Here is a 21,961-nt window from a genome sequence, read left to right as displayed (position 1 = left end):
GCAACTCGCAGTATAAAAGAGCCCTTTATTACTTTAAATCAATTATGCGTAAAGCGTTTTGTAAAAACTTTGCAATTTTGTAAAGAGTCAGATACTGGAGGACAAGAGAAAAAAAGAAAAAAAAAATAATATATATATATATATATATATATATATACATACATATACCGGTATATATATATATATATATATATATATATATATATATATATATATATATATATATAGGCTTGGGATCTAACTATGAAGAAACTGGACTCTCTAGCCTCATCCCTCCCCCCCCCAGCCTTATAGCAGCATATGGCTATAGTTCCGCCTATTGCACTAAAAATAGTCACATGACCAGCTGAGTAGCCACGTAAGACACTAAGGGGGAATGGGAAACATCCTATCTCACAAAGCAGAAGCTGATTGGTCAGTCACTTTCAGATATGGCATAATGGGCATATTACTTATTTATGAGTAAAAATATGTGGGCACTGCCTGGTGATATTATAGCCTATCTGTAGTATAAAGTTATCCTGCTTTATATGCTGCAGAGTTTTAGTGGCAAGTTTACTTTATACAGACCAGAAAAAGGAAAGCAGGATTGCGATTGGCTGCGTGAGATTATCATGAGCGCGGGGCTTTGTGCACTGCTGTGAAATTAGACCAGCGAAGGATTTCCAGCAGCAGACAATAAACTATCCACCTGAGAAGCTGCTCTAATAATTGTATATCATCCCCTCTCACTCCGGGCTGACTACCTCCACTAACCTGACTGTTATTCTTACACGGGAAGGTTTAACCTGAATAAAAATCCTATTGAATTCTCAGTCATAATTGCACGGAACTGTATAATCCATTTAGGTCAAACGCTTCTGAAATGTCAATTCATTTCCTCTGTGATCTGCACTCCCGCTCATCAGACGGGGAAGGAATTTCACCCTGCACAAAAGAGAGATGAGGCCTCAGTCAAGAGTCAGCGACATTAGTTGAAGAAACTAATAAAGTGCATGTATTAAGTAATAACATTTTTAAATTCATTGCTTCCAGCCAGAATTTATATTCAGGGTCTGGCACAGGCTATGAAATCTAATTTTGTTCTCATGGATGTGTGATATAATTTTATAAGTGTTATAAAAAGAAGGTCTTTACTCAGGCTGACCGCAGAGCTGCGTTATCGGCTCGTATATAATGCCGGTGGTCCCTGGCGGAGGATGGCACCGGAGCAAGGTTTAAAGAGAATTGATCCGCCAATATTCTGCTGGACGGCACCGAGGATTTACTGCGATTCCTCATACCGTTTAACTGTGCTTTCTCTGTTTATATACACAGTGTCTGGCCGGCTCCGGCAGACGCTCACTGCTTTGGAAAATCAAATGAAGGAAGATGGTTTAAAATAAATTTGCAGTAAAAAAATGTTAATGGGCTCTATTCGGAATTTGAAGCTTTTGGTTAAAGGATACCAGAGCTGAAAGGCTCTGGTAAAAAGTGACGGTGCAGTGGGTAGGGGGTATAAGCAAATACTTCTCGCACCTCCCGTTCCCATCTGTCACTTGACATTCTTCTACAATCAGTACCGTTGCTCTGGGTGACTCCAAACCCTGACATACCGCACCGCACATGCGCAGTATGTGCGTTCTGCTCCACTGTGGCTGTGTAGTGTTGTCGCAGGACAGGAGAGTGCTCGCTCCCCCTGCTCCTGGCTTGTGCGCTTTACTGCAGTGAGCATCATATGCTGAGTGGAGATACAGGGGGCGCGTGCGCGCCCCTGTCCTGTGACATCACTCTGTGTGGCCACAGGGGAGAAGAATGGACACACCGCACATGCGAGGCGCAGTATGTCTGGGTTTGGAGTTGCCCAGAATGACGGCACTGATTGTAGGAGAAGGGCAAGTAACAGGAGGCGCAGTAAATATTTGCTTATACCCACCTACCCACTGCACCTTCACTTTTTACCAGAGCCTTTTGGCTCTAGTATCCTTTAAATTGCATTAAATAACTTGAAGTGAGACAAAACTCGACTTCATTTCAAATTCTCCTGCAATCATCAGTGGCAGCGGGGGGCGGCAGGAACACATACCTCCATCCAACGCGGAGGTCCGATCTCTAAGTGCCTCACGCTACTTCCTGTTTCAACAAGACAAGAAGTAGCATCAGACAGTCCCTCCCCGCCGATGTGCGGCCATGCTCTCTCCTCATGCTGTGACCCCTCCTGCCCCCCAAAACGGCCCTAAGCGACCCCCAGGGGGCACCCGACCCGCAGGGGCTGCGGTGTTACTCCCCTGCGTGCCCTTAGTCCACCGATGTCCCCCAGTGAAGAGTCTGCACCTTAGGGATTCTTTAAAAGGCTTTGGAAGCACTTACATCCCAGAGAACTTCTGAAGACGAGCGTATCCGTACTACGCATGTGCGAGCATGCACTCACGTGTGCGCTCCGACTCCTTTTCAGAATTACTTAGGGACGCTAGCTAAATTGCAGCTAATCTATGTCCAGATGTAGAGATATGCTCTCAGGCACTCGGTGGTCATAAACAAATGTAACAATCAGAAGCCTGCTCCCTATTTTTGGCTTTTTTGAGTAGAAAGGTGTTCATGTTAGGTAGGTGGGTGGGGCTGCAGACCACATCTAAAAAGGGGCCTAGATTAATTTTCTGAAGCACTCTGAAGGGCAAACACATAATGGTTCATGTGTGAGTGAGATATGAAGGCAGCTATATATATATTCACTTCCTTTTAACCAATGCCAGTTCCCTGGCAGTCCTGCTAATCTTTCTGGCTCCAGCAGTGTCTGATTCTCCCAGCTGAAACAAGGATGAGGTTAGTTTGGTTAAACTTTAGTCAGAATGTCTGAACTGGGTTTGTGGCTTAAAGGATTTGTGGCACAGGATCTGCAGGACAGCCCGGCAATTGGCATTGTTTAATAAGAAATACATATGGCAGCCTCCATGTCCCTCGTGCTACAGGGTCACCCAGTATAAGAAAATCTCTTGTGCCCGGATTACTTGAAGCCCACGCCAAAACCACCATATGTCAAATAGAAAAGGGCCAACATTACACGCATGGCGTATTTTCCTGCGCTAACGTACCCTGGTGCTGGATTCACGTGATTCACCAATAAAACACACTGAGTGATTAGCTCCAGGGGGGAGACTTGATACAGCTTTTATTTCCTCTCACCTCATTAAAGGACGGTGACATGAAGTTTCTCGGCGTTGATATGATGACATCAGTGGCTCTGGGGCCGTACTTCTTCCGGATTCTTGCATAGTTGGCTCGAACTTCTATCATCTCCCTACTGGCTGAAAGGCAATATGTTCTCTAAATTAGTTTTAGGAATACGACTTAGATAGAGAAATAGTAATCTGTTACTGTTCGGTTTTTATTTTATTGGTCAGGTACAGCTCTGCAGGAAGTGGTTCTTATGGTGTCAAATAAGCTGAGGGTTGAAATGGAAATGAAACAGCCTGCTTTCCGTTTAAAGGGAACCCGAGGTAAAAGGGATATGTAGGCTGACATGTTTGTTTCCTTTTAAATAATGTACATTACCTGGCTCTCCTGTTGATCTTCTGCCTCTTATACTTTAAGCCATAGACCCTGAGGCGTAGCTTTGGGGGGTAAGGAGGGCCATGTGTCCCAGGGTGCAGCATCCGGTGGGCCGCTGTTACAAGTTTTACTTTCCCCGATGCACCCCCTTTGAAGAGTCTGTGAAAGAAGAAGGAAGGATCCAATCTTCTCCCCTGCTTCTTCCTGCTCTCCGTCTGGAGTTTTGTTTGATTTTATCTCCCTGCTGTAGCACTTGCCATGTTTGCATCAGGAAAGTAGATCACGTGTATTTCTGCATATCTACCAACTTTCTAATGCCCGGTACACACTATGCAATTTCCTGTCAAATTGATCATTTCCAGAATGTCCAATCTGCTCCTGATCGAGATTTGTGCAGTGCTGGTCTGAAAATCGATCCTGTTCTTGATAGGATGCAGATTGGATATGCTGGAAATTATTCTAAAACTCCAACATTTCTGGAAAAGCATGATGGACCCCTTTATGTTTCACACCTTGTCACGAGAGGGGCGCAAAAACTGACTTTGTCCCTGGGTGCTGAAAACCCTAGCTATGCCTCTGCATAGACCCTGAACAAGCATGCAGATCAGGTGTCTATGACATATCTGACAAGATAAGCTGCCTGCTTGTTTCAGGTGTGTGATTTAGACTCTACTGACCAGAAAGATCAGCAGGATAGCCAAGCAACTGGTATTGTTTAAAAGGAAATACATATGGCATCCTCCATATACCTCATGGTTTTTCAAGAAAGCTAAATACATTGAAATCAAAGGTGTACTAAAAACTATCTACAATAGAACACAAACACACCTGTGACCCAGAAAAGGCTTCTTCTCTGCTGATTTCTGGGTACAGGGGTACAGGTCACTTTCAGGAAGCAGTACAAGTAAACCCCCCCCCCCCCCCCCCAAAAAAAAAAAAACAACATTTGGGGGATTTCTATGCATCACAAAACTTGCAAAACTTTTTCTGCTGTTATGGTTTGTAGTTATCACATACTTTAGGAGCACTGGCCCTAGTTCCAAACAGTGCCAAAGAGTTGAATGCTGGGAGTTCTTTTTATCTATAATATATTCCTCCTCTTCCATTTATTTCCTGATCTAGCTGCTTATCAGAAACACCCTCTGATTACTTGTGTTTACAAGCAAGGCTGAGGTGACTCAGTGATTGGTTGTGTAAATAAAAAAAATAGACAGTGCACTTCCTAGTATACACTTTAGTGGCAGTGTCTGAAGACTCTGGGAGGAGGGCAGCTAATGAATACACAATGAGCAAGAGAAGGGAGGGGGGGAAACAAGAGTCAGGGAGGGTATGATGTCAGCATTAACTTGGCAAGATGGCCACTGCCTAGAATAGGATTTTCTGCTTTTCCTTTATAAAATTCAAAGGAATCATTACGTGGATAGCACAATACATCTGTTATGTAAGTAGAAGTAGTATTTATCTACTTATATATGTGTTTTTATGTCTAGGTTAGCATGGGTGTCACTTGTTCTTTAAAATACTTGAAATATATGAAATATATACAACTGCTAGTACCATTAGTATGGAATTGTAATGAGCACTGCTGACTAGCATAACAAATGCAGCATGATAGCTTAGCTATGATATAGCAGATGCTATTAAACTGTAATTGTTTTAGAATAAGTGTCAATTGACTGTTGCAACACTTCTGGATTTAAAAACAAATAGTAATAATAATAATAGTAATGTAGGCTACGATCTACCTATTCAAAAGACTGAGGGAGCAAAATGACTAGAGGTTTTCCCAAGGACTCCCGAAGGTGTATTTGACCAGTTGGTCAAAAAACTTTCCCTTGGGGACAACGGTGGACCGAGGACAAGGAGAGAGGATCGGGCCTTCCCTCTCTATAGATCAGTATCCAACTTTTTTTTTTTCAGGTTGGCTTCAGTTTTACTTTACCGATTTTATCTCTGTTTAAAAATACTAGCAAGTATGTTATACTGAATACTAACTAATAACCTAGTAACCCTTGTTACTAGGTAGCTAGGTTCAGGGTAGCAAAAGCAAAGCACTTTAACACAAATGAGGGGTACCTGCATCCATTGCCTGTTAGGGGGATTGCATTTCATTCTAAATCTTGCTGCTCTTGATATCAAAGCAAAAAATGGAAATAAAAATTCTGACCGTTTTTATTCCTGGGAAACTGGAAAGTTGGAATTCTGACACTCACGTCTAGCCTGCAATGATGCCAACCAATTCATTGGCAGACCACATATCTGACGATATAAAGTTCAGCGGGATTTCTATGGTGTGTGGTACAGCACTTCATACAACCAGGAATAAAGACCAACCATGCCTGAACAAAACTGAAGGAGGAGCCGGAATTGCTCTCTTACTTTTTTTGGTGATGAATGGTTCCCCCGTAGATGCACACACTAGCATGTCTCTGTTGATGCCATCCCAAGATGTCACCAGGTCACCATTTCCGGTATACAGTACTGCAGCTGGCTGATGCTGCATGTTCAGCTTTAAAGTGCAGTCCTCCAATAGCTGTAGTGCAACATATTAGAACACTGCATTAACCACACATTGTTAACCACAAGATCGAGTAAAATGGCTTGTTTAGTATCTCAATTTGCAGCACTCTTACATGTAATACCTGCCGTACACCTCTATAGGTTGCAGTTGGATATTTTTGCTAGTTTTTTAGTAGTAGAAGTATTAAATCTGGTGTGTAGTTCAGCACTGTACCAAGGGAGGTGCAGGCAGCCTCCGGGTAAGTCCGTTCTCATGCTTATCTATTGCTGTGTTTATAGTGCTGTAAATATTAATGTTATTTCAGAGTAGGCATTGCAGATAGCACTGTGGTTTTACACTACATGTAGCTGATATCTCTGTTTTTAAATAATTCTACAATTAAAGAGTTAATGCACTTATACTTACAGTAAGTGTGTTCAAAATAACTTATAAATGGTGTCATCCTGATTTAAAACTTCTTGCTTAACCACTTGAGGACCCACCCTTTACCCCCCCTTAAGGACCAGCGCTGTTTTAGCTGATCTGTGCTGGGTGGGCTGTGCAGCCCCCAGCACAGATCAGGGTGCAGGCAGAGCGACCAGATCGCCCCCCTTTTTTCCCCACTAGGGGGATGATGTGCTGGGGGGGTCTGATCGCTCCTGCCTGCCTGTGTGTTGCGGGGGGGGGCACCTCAAAGCCCCCCTCCGCGGTGAAATTCCCCCCCTGCCTCTCATCCCTGTCCCCCCTGGCAATCTGGGCTGCACAGGACGCTATCCGTCCTGTGCAGCCAGTGACAGGCTGTCCCCTGTCACATGTCGGCGATCCCGGGCCGCTGATTGGCCGGGGATCGCCAATCTGCCTTACGGCGCTGCTGCGCAGCAGCGCCGTACAATGTAAACAAAGCGGATTATTTCCGCTTGTGTTTACATTTAGCCAGCGAGCCGCGATCGGCGGCCCGCAGGCTATTCACGGAGCCCCCCGCCGTGAATTGACAGGAAGCAGCCGCTCGCGCGAGCAGCTGCTTCCTGATTAATTAGCCTGCAGCCGGCGACGCAAAACTGCGTCGCTGGTCCTGCAGCTGCCACTTTGCCGACGCGCATTATGAGTGCGCGGTCGGCAAGTGGTTAAAGTGGATCCGAGATGAACTTTTACTCATTGCATAATTGTGTTCCTTACATATAGTTTATAGGGCATTCCTCAAGCCAAATACTTTTTGGTTTTTGTTTTAATACTCTAATTTCCTATAAACTAAACAAGCCATGCCCACAGGTTTTCAGAGTGCCAAGGCACTTTCAGTCAGTAGCAAGGGCTCATGGGAGCTCAGTCTGGGCAGGAGGTGGAGGAGGTGTTACTAGCCAGAGATTTCAGAGGCAGAGGGGAGGAGGAGGGGGGATTAGGTTTTTTTGCTCAAGATGCAGATAAGCCTGCCTCTGTGTAATGTTTACAAACAACAGGGCTGCTGTCATTGTATCACAGGAATAAATAATCATATTCTATTAAAGCTGTTTGCAGCTAGATTTGCTGTGTAAACTATCTAAACTTTAGATACGATATATAGACAAGTTACTTGTTATAGTTAGTTTTTTTATCTCGGATCCGCTTTAAAGTGTATCTGAGGCAAACTACGTCTTAGGTTTTATACTTACCTGGGGCTTCCTCCAGCCCCCTTGAGGCCACTTGGTCCCTCGCAGTCTCCCCGGGCCGCTCCTGTCCCCCACTGGACTGCCCGGTTCTGAGTGTGCACCCCAGCTGCTCTGTGCCTGCGCAGTAACTACTGTATAGGTGCAGAACACTCCCAGCTACGGAGCACCACGGGGGAGCATGCATGGCCGGGCAATGCATGTGCAACGAAGCGCAACTTGCCCAGAGTACCAGGCTGTCTAGTGAGGGACAGGAGTGGCTTGGGGAGACGGCAAGGGACCAAGCAGCCTTAAGCTAAATACACACGGGGGACAATTGTCCCCCGTTGCATGTGTGCACGTGAACAGGGAGCGACAGCTCCCTGCCAGCGACAGCTGTCCACACGTCTCGCCAGAAAGGCAGAGACGCGGCGGAAGCTGTTTGTGAATGGAGCATCCCCCGGCCGGATGCTCCATTCACTTGCGTAGGTCTTCTGTCGCTATCCCGCGTACACACGCGGGAGTAGCGACAGTTCCGGCGAGGTTGCGGCGACAGCTGTAGCCAGCGATTGAACATGTCAATCGCCTGGTGACAGCTCCGACGGGCGACGGTTCGGGGCGCGCGCGTAATACACACGGGGGAACTGTCGCCGCAACACGCGCGTGCCACGTGGTTGCGGCGACGCCCGTCCCCCGTGAGTATGGACCTTTAAGGGAGCTAGAAGGAAGAACCAGGTTAGTATAAAAGCTGATACATACTGTAGTTTGTTTTAGGGTTTCTTTAAAATAACCTAAACGATCAACAATCCAATACTATTTAATCTGCTGGCACATGCAGGAATTACCAGGCTCTACATTCCAATTCAAAAACCCCAATGTAAACTCCCATTGCTCATCATTTCAGTGTTGGCAGCACTGTCTGCTACAATTTGCGCGGATCTCTGTTTTGAAATTGTTTTTTCTAGAATTTTATTGGCTTTCTAAATACATTCGCATCCGGCTAAATGCAACGCGGTATGCAGAAGCCGCCGACATGGCCAGGTCAGCAGCCAGTAGACTGGTTGAGAGTGTGGCGAGGGACACTTAAGCCTCAATTCACTAAGCTTTATCAAACACTTTATCAAACGTTTGATAATTTACCTCATGGGTAAAATCTAATTTTGAATTCACTAAGGTGTTTTAGATTTGTTGAACGTTTTATTGATAAAACATTTGATAAATATTTAACACCTTAGGCCCGGTTCACATTAGCGGGCGCCGTCCGGAATCGCCGTGCCGGAGCCGGACCGCATGCGGGACGGACGGAACGGACGCACGGCATAGCAATGAAAGCCTATGCGTGCGTTCACATGCGTCCGTTTCGTCCGGACCGGATCCGGACTCCGGCATAAGACCCAACATGCGCTATTTTTTGGTCCGGCTCCTCCGGCAGCCGTATCCGGGGCGGAGCCGGACTGCACCATCCGGCCAATACAAAGCAATGAGAACCGGAGAGCGCACAACACACTGGCTAAAAATCCGGATGTTCTACCCCACTTCCTATGCGGATTGTTGCGGCGATTTTGGATGGGGACACATGGGCAAGCATTTTGGAGTGGATCAGCAGTGACTTTAAACGAGCTGGAGATGTTGGCAGCATGTCGGAGGTGGAGGTGAGTGCTAAACAGCGGAGGGCCTGATTCCACAGGTCCACCTTCTGCTGACCTCCCAGACCCCAACATTTTATTTGGTTTGTACTAACTTTTGCCAAACGGATCCGGATCGCATCCTGATAAACACCTGATGCAACCTGACCGGATCCGGATCGGATCCGGATCAGAACCGTACGGTTCCGATCCGGATCCGGTCCGGATCCGGTCAGGTCATCCGGTCCGTTTGGCAGAGAACCGCAAGTGTGAACCGGGCCTTAGTGAATTCAAAATTAGATTTTACCCATGAGGTAAATGATCAAATGTTTGTTAAAGTGTTTGATAAAGCTTAGTGAATTGAGGCCATAGGCTTCTAGGGGCTGGAGGAAGCCCCAGGTTAGTACATTTTATTTTATTAGGCTCATATCCTTTAAACACAAAATAAAAATGTGGGACTCCAAGAAAATACTATTTCTGAGTAACTGGTATTGTTTAAAAGGAAACATCCATATCCCTCTCAGTTTAGGTTCCCTTTAAAGTAAAAAATACACTTACCTCGGGCTTCCTCCAGCTCCCTACATCCGTCCTGTGCCCTCGCCGCAGCTCCGGTGGATGCCGACCTCGCCAGGTCAGCATGCGGGTCGGCTTCTCCTGCATTCCAGCATATGGCTCACTGGTCACGCTGACGTCATCCGGACTATACTGCACAGACATAGAACTACTGCACCTGCGCAGTACAGTCTGAATGATGTCACTGCGATTCAGAGAGCCGCTCGTGCAGGCCCAGTGGGCACCTTGCACCAGAGGGGACCCTGGGCCACCAGCGGTGAGCGGAGCTGGGGGGAGGGCACAGGACAGCTGGCAGGGGCTAGAGGAAGCCCCAGGTAAGTGGATTTTTTTTATTTTCAGCGTGCTCTGATGTGTCCTACAAAGTAAAATTGTAAAATGAAGCACAATTGATGTATTTACCCTTTTTTCATCAAATACAATGCACTGAATAGGATATATTAAAATCTTTGATAAGCTTGAATTGTATTGCATGTAAAAAACAACTGATTGTTCAGTTCACAATTACTTTTGATTTCAATTCATTCTTTTTGGTTGTTTTAAAACTGAGGACAACACAAAGGGGGATCCCTTGTCCTGTCGTTTCGAACTTATCACATAAAAATTCATTCAGAAAGGCAAAGTAACAAAGGGCCTCCCTCTTACCTCCTCCATAGACTTGCCCCAGGCATAAACCGCCTGCTCTGAGTTGCCCCCATTCCTGTAAGCCAGCACTCGCTTCATGGTGGGTAAGGTGTAAAGTGTTTTCTCATTGTTGGCCACTGCAGGACGGACTTTCACACGAGGAGGCTGAATATCAGACAGGTGCATCTAGGAGACAAGCACAGACAGGGTTTATGCGATCAGTTTTTTATTAAGAGCAACTACCAGGGGATAAAATAGGGATAATAAATCTTTCTCTACAAGAGTCTCCTGCTTGGCTCACAGAAGAGCAGAAAACACAGAGCATAGGAATATATCCAGCGCGCCAAAAAAATACTGTACAGAGTATCCTCACTGCTTTCTCTATACTGTCATTTCTGTAGAAGAACTCTGATTTATACAAAGCTGAAGTCCGAGCACACAGCTAAATGCCAAAACAAAATACAGAATATGGGCCTGTTCACATTGGCACTTCCTGGTAAACAGATACTTGAAAACTGATCCGATTTCCATTACAACAGATCTGTTTCCATTCCGTTTCTGTTCATTTGGTGCCCGTTTTATGACAGAACTGCTGAATAGCTGCTGGGGAAAATGCCAGTGCTATATGTGTTGATGTTGAGAAAGAGCTAGTATTTATCCACTTAAGACTATCTGGACGAACATTCTTGTCCGGATAGGCTGCGCGTGCTCCCGCCACCAGCCGTTAACCCAGCGATCAATGAATGGGATTATAGATCCCATTCATTAATCAAAGCCCCCCGCAGAAAAACCGACAGCTTCTTATCAGAGGCTGCGGTTTTTCTGAGTTACAAAATGTTTCCTGTCCTCCTAATGCTTCCTGGAAGCATATGATCATGCTTCCAGGACTTTTTGACTGTGGCCATCTTGTGGCCAAATAGTAAAACTACACCCACATCTATTTTTTATTAAAGTGATACATTATTTTACATTTAAATAGAATTAAAATTAGCTGTTTACCTCCCACACCACAAATTACCCAAATAAAATTTTTAATAAAAAAAAATTACAATTAAAAAAAACAACAACATAGTTACCTAAGGGTTTTTAAATATGCATGTCAAAGGAGTATATTAATATAATTTTTTTAAATTATGGGCTTGGAAATAGTGATGGATGCAAATTGAAAAAATGCACCTTTATTTCCAAATAAAATATAGGCGCCATACATTGTGATAGGGACATAATTTAAATGGTGTAATAAGCAGGATAAATGGGCAAATAAAATACATGGGTTTTAATTACAGTAGCATATATTAATTCAAACTATAATGGCCAAAACTGAGAAATAATGATTTTTTTCCATTTCTTTCTTAATATTCCTGTTAAAATGGATTTAGAATAAATTAATTCTTAGCAAAATGTATCACCCAAAGAAAGCCTAATTGGTGGCGGAAAAAAACAAGATATAGATCAATTCATTGCGATGAGTAGTGATAAAGTTATTGGCAAGTGAATGGGAGGTGAAAGTTGCTCAGAAGCAAAAAAATTACAACCCTGTGGGCTTAAGTGGATAATAGCGCTGACATCTCCTGCAGGGCTGTACAGGGTATATAGTCAAGTCACACAAGTACAGAACATTGATTGCTGAATCTAAAGTAGAGAGTACGCTCACGCTTGCACAGTACGGACCAGCCTGTGACTTCTGAAGCCCACCCACAGCGAAAGAGAGCAGTCTCTGACCGGTCGGTTGGAGACTGCTAACGGCGGAGCCAGCGCAGGAACAACGTGATGGGGAGAGGAACGAAAAGGCTCTATTGGATCCAGAGCCTTCCCCCTTCTTAGGTAAGTATCTGATTTGTTTTATTTTGGCTTCAGACTCCCTTTAAAAATGGTGATGACCCCGTAACAGCTTGTGTATCAGCACTCTTTTAACCAGTAATATCACTTGAGCCATAGGGAATCATGGACATTACCTTGCACATAAGTTTTCCTTTCAATTATAACTGACAGAAACTGATATAGTGAAATAGGGCCCTAAGGCTTTCAGTTTCCGGAAAGACAAATCTGACTAGATCTAGTCAGAACTGGAAGGAATCATTGTTAGAAGAAAATGGTGAGCTTCTAAGAGAAAGTGACGGCAAGGTAATTATGTAATAATCATTTGCCGGTGCATCATGTGTTTATTTTAAATAATTTTACTTGGTTCAGGTTCACTTCAAGCTCCCATTTATGTTAACTACTTCTTCACCCCTAAGCCTAGCCTACCTTCATCAGATTTCCCCCTACTTGATGCACAACCTTAAAGAGAAACCGTGACCAAGAATTGAACTTCATCCCAATCAGTAGCTGATACCCCCTTTCCCATGAGAAATCTTTTCCTTTTCACAAACGGATCATCAGGTGGCTCTGTATGGCTGATATTGTGGTAAAACCCCTCCCACAGTGTGATGTCAGGACCATGGTTCTAAAAGTTTTCTGTCTGTGAACCTCATTGCATTGTGGGACATAACAGCTGTTTACAGCTTTTTCCAACTGCCAAAAAGCAAGCAGCATCTCCTTCCACTGACATCACCTGCCAGCAGTAAAAATGTCACCACGTGGTAAATGCCAGAATGTAAATCAGGTGGAGGAAAGAATTTACAATGGGAAAACACTGACTAAATCATTTATACATAATGATTGCATTATACATAATTATTACATTATTTTCATTGGAGTTCCCCTTTAACCTATCCCTAAATTTTAGCCCCTTCCTAATATCTAACTTCAACCGTCTTACTCTAACTTATAAAACTAACGTCACCCTATTTTAACCCTTAACTTGAACCCTTTCAAATGACATTTAACCTGACCAATAACTCTGATAGCCACCATTTGTTTCCTGTCTTTGGGCTCTCCATCCACCTTTGTTTTGCTAATAACTGCAGAAACTGAATTTTGGTTCCTCATTAGGCAAGAGCAGGTGTTTACTGTCCATCTGCTGATAGTTTCAGCCCAGCCATTTTGGCTACACTATAGTTACGTGCTGTTTGTCCAAAACCTGGTATTTCAGCTACTTAAAAGCGGACCAGAACTCAAAACTTCCCTTCTGCTCTAAGAGATAGGCAGCAGCATAAAAGCCTTTAAAGAAAAACATGACTTTGTTACAGATGAGACAAATTCAGCAATACATCTGCAGTGGGTCTACTTCCTGCTTTCATGGAAGCAGACATAGGGTTAACATCCTGTGTTTACAAATTACCTGCTCTGCCTGCCTACACAGCTGAGAGATCAAATTGCAATTATGATTAGTCACAGATGGGGGGGGGGGGGGGGGGGCAGGATAAGCTCTCTGAATACATACAGGGTGCATTTCTCTAAGTTTTCCTTCTGTACGGTGCAAGAATTCAGGTCCACTTTAATAGCCAAGCGTTAATAACTAACAGCAGTATAGTGAAATGATGGTGGGTGAAGCTCTTCTGTAAATAACATTCCTAATGAGCTGTGTACCATTACACATGCTAATTACTGTCTTCCACTTTTATTCAAAATATTGCCACCTTTCAAAGCAAAAGAAATAGGAACCATATACACCTCTGAACATACGACAGTGCATTCCAATATACACACACAGTGACTAAAATATATTGTTTTAAGGTAGTCATAATAGATCGGTCATCTCTTCATTATACCATTACTGAAGTCCCAAATCTACATTTTAGTAAGCCAGAAGCACAATGCTTCTCTAATAGGTATTATAAACACCCCAAAAAATGTTTTAGCTAGTAGCTGTACATAAATGTACACAAGAGATAAGAAAAGCATGAACTAAAAATAGAAGAGTGAAGAAAAAAAGTAGTAATATGGGGCTGGTTGGATAGTGTAATGGTTATGGGCTCTGCCTCTGACATAGGCGACCTGGGTTCAAATCTCAGCTCTGCCTGTTCAGTATGCCAGCACCTATTCAGTAGGAGGCCTAGGGCAAGTCTCCCTAACACTGCTACTGCCTATAGAGCACGTCCTAATGGCTGCAGCTCTGGTGCTTTGAGTCCGCCAGGAGAAAAGCGCGATATAAATGTTCTGTGTTTGTAAATATGTCTACCATTTATGCTTCATATGACATTATATGTTATGTCCATTCCTTCTCAAAGCTTGGTAAAGTTTTCCTAAGTCTGACTGCAGCCTGCTGTTCCATTTGTTTCACAGATTTGATTGTTTAATGAATTCCCCCACCACGTGGTAGATTTTTTTTTCTTTTTTTTTTTTTCATATTTTTGAGTTTCCCCTGCTTAGACAATGTCTAAATAGTTTTTGAGAAAAATAAAAAATATAAAGGGTCCACAGGTATTTCCAGGTTTGTTAGGTCTTGATCATCCTGCTCATCTACCAATAGGATTGCGCTTCCGGGTAAAGCCAGTATGTAAGGGAAAGAGTACTTAGATGTCCATAGTTCCTCCAACAAGGAGATGCTAATTACCCTGTTTCCTTGAAATAGGACAGGGTCATATATTAACTTTTGTTCCAAAAGATGTGCTAGGGCTTACTTTCTGGGGATGTCTTATTTTTCCATGAACAACAAACTACGTTATTCTTGAACAAAAAAAAAAATCAACATTTATCCAAACATAGTCATAGTGTCCAGGCAGCCAACATGTAAAAAATTCTCATGCAGTAGTGCAGACCCTTCACATAGGGATAAGAAACATATCCCTTCCTTTTAGTGCACCAGATGTCTATTGTAGTTGTGAAAAACAATAGCCCAGGAGTATTCATGAAGCTTCTGGATATGTATACATGGCTTGGGTTGAAAAAAGAGGAAAATGTACAAAAATATGGTGTTGCTCCACAAGTACACGTTTCTGGCACAGGCACATTCCAGCTGCTTTTTTTCTGCATTCCACTGGCTCCCTCTAGTAGCCAGCAGCAGCAACAACACTCTAATATATCGTACTATGAAGGCAAACTAGGGCATATTTTTGGGGTAGGGCTTTTATTTTGATCACGTGGAAAAATACAGAAGGTCACAATAGGGATTACTAACAGGGTAGGCCTTATTTTCGGGAAACCCAGTAACTACCAAATATAGCAGTGCATTCGTTGTTGTTGGTGAGGAGATTCAGCATGCCCAAAGTTCTCAAATGGGTGGAGTCATTATACAGCCAGAAAATAATACCATTTAGCTAAGTAGTTTACTAGTTGTTATGTGTGCTGTCACCACAGTTATATCCTTTTCCAAAACTGCACTTGATTGTAAGCATCACACCTTATTATGAAACACCCTCACATGTCAATGCCCAAACCACCTCAATGTGGTATGCTGGTTGACAGCAGTGCACATGCGGGACCTCAAGAAACCTCTGCATTACTTCAAATGATTTCTTTTTTTTCTGGACCAGCCACCACACACAGCAATAACATGCTGCCTGGGTATGTGCTCATACTGGGGCAAAAATGATAATTTCTTCAAATATCTTTGGTAGGTACCAGTATGAGGTTTATAAGATGTGACTTTTGTGTTCTATAGAAAAATTGTATGTAATTAAAGGGACTCCTTTCCATAGTTTCTGCACTGCTAGATGTATACCATTTTGAAGCTCTTTTTCTCCTCTTTCCAACAATATATAAACCGCCACCCTACGCCTTTCAGTTTTCGCTATTTTCGCGATCGAAATCGTGGCCGCCGCAGCTGAATGGAGCTGCCGACTTTGGGGAAAAGTCATCCTGTGTAATACAAGCAACTATAGAAAGATGCATACCATTTTGAAGCTCTCTTTCTCCTCTTTCCAAAGACACATAAACCGCCGCCCTACGCCTTTTAGTTTTCGATATTTACGCGATCAAAATCACGGTGGCCGAAAATAGCGAAAACTAAAAGGCGTAGGGCAGCGGTTTATATATCATTGGAAAGAGGAGAACGAGAGCTTCAAATTGGTATGCATCTTTCCATAGTTTCTGCAATGCTCGGAGTCCCTTTAAAAATATTTGAAATTTTAGCAACATATAATGTTATGTTAATAACAGAACATATCCCATCTCACCTCAACATTCTCGATTTCTTCTTTGAGTTTCAGCTCCTCTCTAGTTACTTCAGTCCATCCACCTTCTACTGACACAGGTTGGATGGGATTGGTGGTTGGAATCATAGTGGGAGGAGCAAGAGATTTCACACGTCTTGCTGCAGTCAAAGAAGAACAAGAGAATTGTGATTAATGTTGAGCACTATCATGGTAAAGTTTAGTTCCACTTTAAACATAATTTCACATAGAAATAAGTTGGCCTGCATTTGGAGAAGAAGCATGGAAAAAGCAAACTTAAAGATCCCAGAGCGGAGGTGGGGCTTCTAGAACACTTAAAAAAAAATCTCAATACATTTGTTATACACTATTTAAGGAGATATTTTGCTTCTAAGATTTACTTGAACGCATGCAGAAATGGCAAATATCTGCAGAAAAGTGTAAAGGTCCGTAACATGGAAGCTGCCAATGCATATGCAATTCCTTATAGCAAAGGGAACCTAAACTGAGAAGGATGTTTATTTTTCCTTTTGAAATAATACCAGTTGCCTGACTCTCCTGCTGATCCTGTGTGTCTAATACTTGTAGCCACATCCCCTCAACAAGCATGCAGATCAGGTGCTCTGACTGAAGTCAGACTGAATTAGCTGCATGCTTGTTTCAGGCATGTGATTCAGCCACTACTGCAGCTAAATAAGATTAGCAGGACTGCCAGGCAGCCGGTATTGTTTAAAAAGAAACAGCCATATCCCTTTCAGTTTAGGTTCCCTTTAAGGTCACGCATTGCAAAGATTTTTGTAACATTATTTCTGATTCTTACTTCTTTCTTTATATTAGAAGCAGTAAGCTAGAAAATAAATGTTATCATCCTGATTCAAGACTTCTTGTTCTTTCTTTATATACAAACGTCTGCCATTGCAAAGATTTCTGATCCAAAATGGTGAATGGGAATAGAAATATGCATTACTTGCTCTCTTGCAAGTCTCCAAGACTTCTCCAGAGCAGCTCCTACTCTGTGTATCACCCTCCACCATCAGGCTTGCCCCACCTTCAACTCATTCAAGCAGGCTTACACACCATCTTCATAGCTCTAACCCCCTCCCTTGGGCTTGCCCCCCATGTGTTCATCTCTTTCACCCCTTAGATTGCAAGCTATTTTTCAGGGCCCCAGGGGCGTAACAATAGACCCTGCAAGGGATGTAGTTGCAGGGGGGCCCAGAAGTTGCAGGGGGGCCCCGTGGGGGGAGAAGTTTCTTTTCGGTGTCCTGAAAGACTGACAACTAAGGGCACAGAGAGAAAAAAATGTATACTCTCTGCACAATTGTTCTAATGACTGCATCTGCTCAGCCACTGATAAGGAATCATACAAAGTTTTGTAGACAAAGATTTGTAGACAGCCGCTATTCAGTGTTCAGAAGGGTCTTGTGTACAGTGCTGCTTTACCTCCAGCCTTTCTATACTTCCCCAAGTGCTGTGTGCTGTAGTGATGCTAGAGGAATCTGCAAAGCCAGTTCTGCTCCATCATAGGAGGACAGAGTGAGCGTAATAAGCTGAGGCTGGGAGCAAACTTGTCTGTCAGCTTTCTGTATGCATTTTCTGCACACCATGGCCTCGATTCACAAAGCCATGATAAATGCTACCACGGCCGTGATAAACTTAGCACGCGGGTTAGCGCGCGTACAGGTTTGCGCGCGTAATAGTAAAGGTTTGGACACATTAACTTTCCCATTCACGTGCTAACCCCCGTGCCAAGTTTATCATGGCTTTGTGAATCAAGGCCCATGAGTGTCTGTATGTGTGAAAACATGCACGTTTTATCACAGGAGCTATTGCAATTGATAGAGAAAATGCCTGCAGGGCTTTACTACGGTCTGATTTTATTTGCATGGGGAAAACACATTCAAGTGTGCACTAGCCAACTGAATAACATTGGTTCTTAGTTTACCTGTTCAGAAAGCAAGGGGGGGGGGGAGGGGGGTCAATGCATGCAAAGTCTCACAGGGAGGTGGGGGGGGGGGCAGTGATTTCTAGTTGCACCCCTGTAGTGCTCTCTTCATCGTGTTCTCTTCTCTGCCGCTGTATTGATTCTGACTTATCACTATTTTGTGTTTAACGCTGTAATGTCCTCACATGCCCGTTTCTAGCCCCGTGCGGGGCGTGCCACCGCCCGGGGCGCTGTTGGGAGGGGGGCGCTGTAATGGAGGGGGGAAGCACCGTAGCCGCGGGGAGGGCAACCCGACCTCTCCCTCCCTCTCCCGGGCCGCCCTCCGTGCTCCCCCCTCAGATGTATAGTGAGCAGCAGCCAGGGAGGGAGCGCTTTATACAACATACCTCCCTGGCTCCAAGCGCTGCTCTCTCGCCGCCGGTCTTCTCCTCTCTGCATACACGCGTATACACACGCTGCTTCCTGTTTAGCCGGAAGCAGCGTATGTATACGCGTGTAGGCAGATGGGAGAAGACCGGCGACGAGAGAGCAGCGCTTGGAGCCAGGGAGGTATGTTGTATACAGCGCTCCCTCCCTGGCTGCTGCTGCTGCTCACTATACATCTGAGGGGGGAGCACGGAGGGCGGCCCGGGAGAGGTCGGGTTGCCCTCCCCGCGGCTACGGTGCTTCCCCCCTCCATTATGGGGACAGCTACCTATCTAAACTATCCTGGGGGGCACCTACCTAATCTAACCTACGCTGGGGGGCAGCTACCTATCTAACCTATCCTGGGGGGCACCTACCTAATCTAACCTACGCTGGGGGGCAGCTACCTATCTAACCTATCCTGGGGGGCACCTACCTACCTATCTAACCTACGCTGGGGGGCAGCTACCTATCTAACCTATCCTGGGGGGCACCTACCTATCTAACCTACGCTGGGGGGCAGCTACCTATCTAACCTATCCTGGGGGGCACCTACCTAATCTAACCTACGCTGGGGGGCAGCTACCTATCTAACCTATCCTGGGGGGCACCTACCTAATCTAACCTACGCTGGGGGGCAGCTACCTATCTAACCTATCCTGGGGGGCACCTACCTAATCTAACCTACGCTGGGGGGCAGCTACCTATCTAACCTATCCTGGGGGGCACCTACCTAATCTAATCTACGCTGAGGGGCACCTACCTAATCTAACCTACACTGGGGGGCAGCTACCTATCTAACCTATCCTGGGGGGCACCTACCTAATCTAACCTACGCTGGGGGGCAGCTACCTATCTAACCTATCCTGGGGGGCACCTACCTAATCTAACCTACGCTGGGGGGAGGCTACCTAATCTAACCTACACTGGGGTGCAGCTACCTATCTAACCTATACTGGGGGGCACCTACCTAATCTAACCTACACTGGGGGGCAGCTACCTATCTAACCAACACTGGGGGGCAGCTACCTATCCTGGGGGGCACCTACCTAATCTAACCTACGCTGGAGGGCAGCTACCTAATCTAACCTATACTGGGGGGCACTTACCTAATCTAACCTACACTGGGGGGCAACTACCTATCTAACCTATACTGGGGGGCACCTACCTAATCTAACCTACACTGGGGGGCAGCTACCTATCTAACCTACACTGGGGGGGCAGCTACCTATCTAACCTATACTGGGGGGCACCTACCTAATCTAACCTATACTGGGGGGCAGCTACCTATCTAACCTATACTGGGGGCACCTGTCTAATCTAGCCTATACTGGAAGGGGGGGCAGCTACCTAATCTAACCTATACTGGGGGGCACCTACCTATCTAACCTATACTGGGGGCAGCTACCTATCTAACCTATACTGGGGGGCAGCTACCTATCTAACCTATACTGGGGGGGCAGCTACTTATCTAACCTATACTGGGGGCACTTATCTAACCTGTATTGGGGGCACCTACCTACCTAGCTAGCCTATACAGGTGACAACTATACTGGCTACCTATATTGGAGACACCTACCTAAATGACCTATACTGGGGGCACCTACCTATCTAACCTATGCTGGGGGCAACTATTCTGGCTACCTATATTAGAGGCACCCACCTAGCTAACCTGTACTGGGGCACCTACCTATCTAACTTATACCGGGGGCGCCTGCCTATCTAACCTATACTGGGGGCAACTATACTGGCTACCTATACTGGAGGCACCTACCTGGCTAACCTATAGCGGGGGCAACTATACCGGCTCACCTATGCCTGGCTACCTATACTGGGGTACCTATTCTTGGCTACCTATACTGGGGGGACCTATACTAAGTGAAACTAGACCTGGCTAACCTATACTGCGGGCACCCATACCTTGCTCGGGGGGGGGGCGCAATTTTTACACCCTCGCCCTGGGTAAATTTTAGCCTAGAAACTGCACTGTGTCCTCATGTTATTTTGTTTCATGTTGTACCGTCTCCCCTATCTATTGTACTGCGTAATATGTTAGGGCTTTATAAATAAAGTTCAATAATATCAACTCAATTGATTGAGCATTTGTAAAAAGAGAAACAAGACCTCCTGTTCCTTTCATTGTGCTGTTTATTCCTCAAGCTGAGATGAGGACGTGAGTGGGTGACTGCTGTATAAACATCAGTTGTTCACTACACCACTGTATTGTCAGCAAAGCTGTCAGAAGGTGAAATCTGGACCTTCTAAAGTGGTCACATGACTGGCTGCCAGTTCTTAGTTTTAAAGAAAAATATTTTTGCACGTTTATTTTTTAAAGTGATACTGAAGTGAAAAAAAGTATGATGTAATGATTTGTATGGTCATTACGAATAATTAATAAAACATAAGTAGCCAAGAAAATTTGTATTTTTAGATATATAGCTTTTTTTTAGAACATTGCATAAATATGTCATATTTGCAATGACAAGCCACACTCTGTATTTTAAACTATAAAACAAGCAGAGCGAATGACCCTTCCAACTTCCCTGCAGTAAAAATCTTATGTAAATCTTTCCCTGACTATTTCTTTGATGTATAAGTGCTCCAGAAAACAGTGACCCACGTTGCAAGTTGGGTCAGAGAGCTCAGAGAAGCTCTTTTGCAAAGATAACAACTGAAGTTTCTCAAGCCTTCCTGTACTGGAAACAATATGAGACTCATATCTGTGCTACTGATGTTCTATTTCTTAGCTGTACTACACATACAAATCATTATCTCATAAGATTATGCCTATCTTTTCTGATGCTCTGCCCTTGTGGTCACATGACCACAGCAATGCTCTCCCTCCTCCAGGGCACTGCATGTGCCTTATGGGAGAGGCATGTGGCGCACACTGCCAGACTCCCTTACAATTATGAGCATGGCTGGGGCATGGACAGATTTCCAGGCTTCCATCTTTACAATGAAGTCATTTGAGAGGGACCCTGGCATTTACTGCCAGAATTTCTCCCTTCCTTTGGAGGTTGTACTTTACGCGAAGAGGGTGGAGGCACTGATGGCCAGATTTCTAGGCTGAGCAAGATGTTGTCTCCTAGATGATGAGTACTGTAGCTCCACTTACTATTGAAATGAAAATGCAATTTTATTGCACAGACATTACTGCAAAATTCTTC

At 44.5% G+C, this 21,961-nt stretch overlaps 1 protein-coding gene across 6 annotated transcripts in view; it reads right to left on the bottom strand.

The window, feature by feature from the left end:
• Window positions 1–221: 221 nt before the first annotated feature.
• The window catches only part of DCDC1 (doublecortin domain containing 1), a 751,262-nt gene continuing 729,522 nt past the window's right edge, over window positions 222–21,961 (bottom strand). For all 6 annotated transcript variants that reach the window (XM_068260478.1, XM_068260480.1, XM_068260479.1 and 3 more), the window contains 5 exons: window positions 16,466–16,602; window positions 10,488–10,652; window positions 5,908–6,061; window positions 3,163–3,284; window positions 222–927 (listed from right to left, as the gene is read on the bottom strand). In XM_068260478.1, coding sequence (XP_068116579.1) covers window positions 874–927; window positions 3,163–3,284; window positions 5,908–6,061; window positions 10,488–10,652; window positions 16,466–16,602 — 632 coding nt within the window. In that variant the 3' untranslated portion in view covers window positions 222–873. The remainder of the gene's footprint in view (window positions 928–3,162; window positions 3,285–5,907; window positions 6,062–10,487; window positions 10,653–16,465; window positions 16,603–21,961) is intronic.

Source organism: Hyperolius riggenbachi, chromosome 11 (assembly GCF_040937935.1).
Source record: "Hyperolius riggenbachi isolate aHypRig1 chromosome 11, aHypRig1.pri, whole genome shotgun sequence".
Classification (NCBI taxonomy): Eukaryota; Metazoa; Chordata; class Amphibia; order Anura; family Hyperoliidae; genus Hyperolius; species Hyperolius riggenbachi.
Note: the sequence above shows the minus strand (reverse complement) of the source record. Positions and strands in the feature narration are given on the sequence as shown.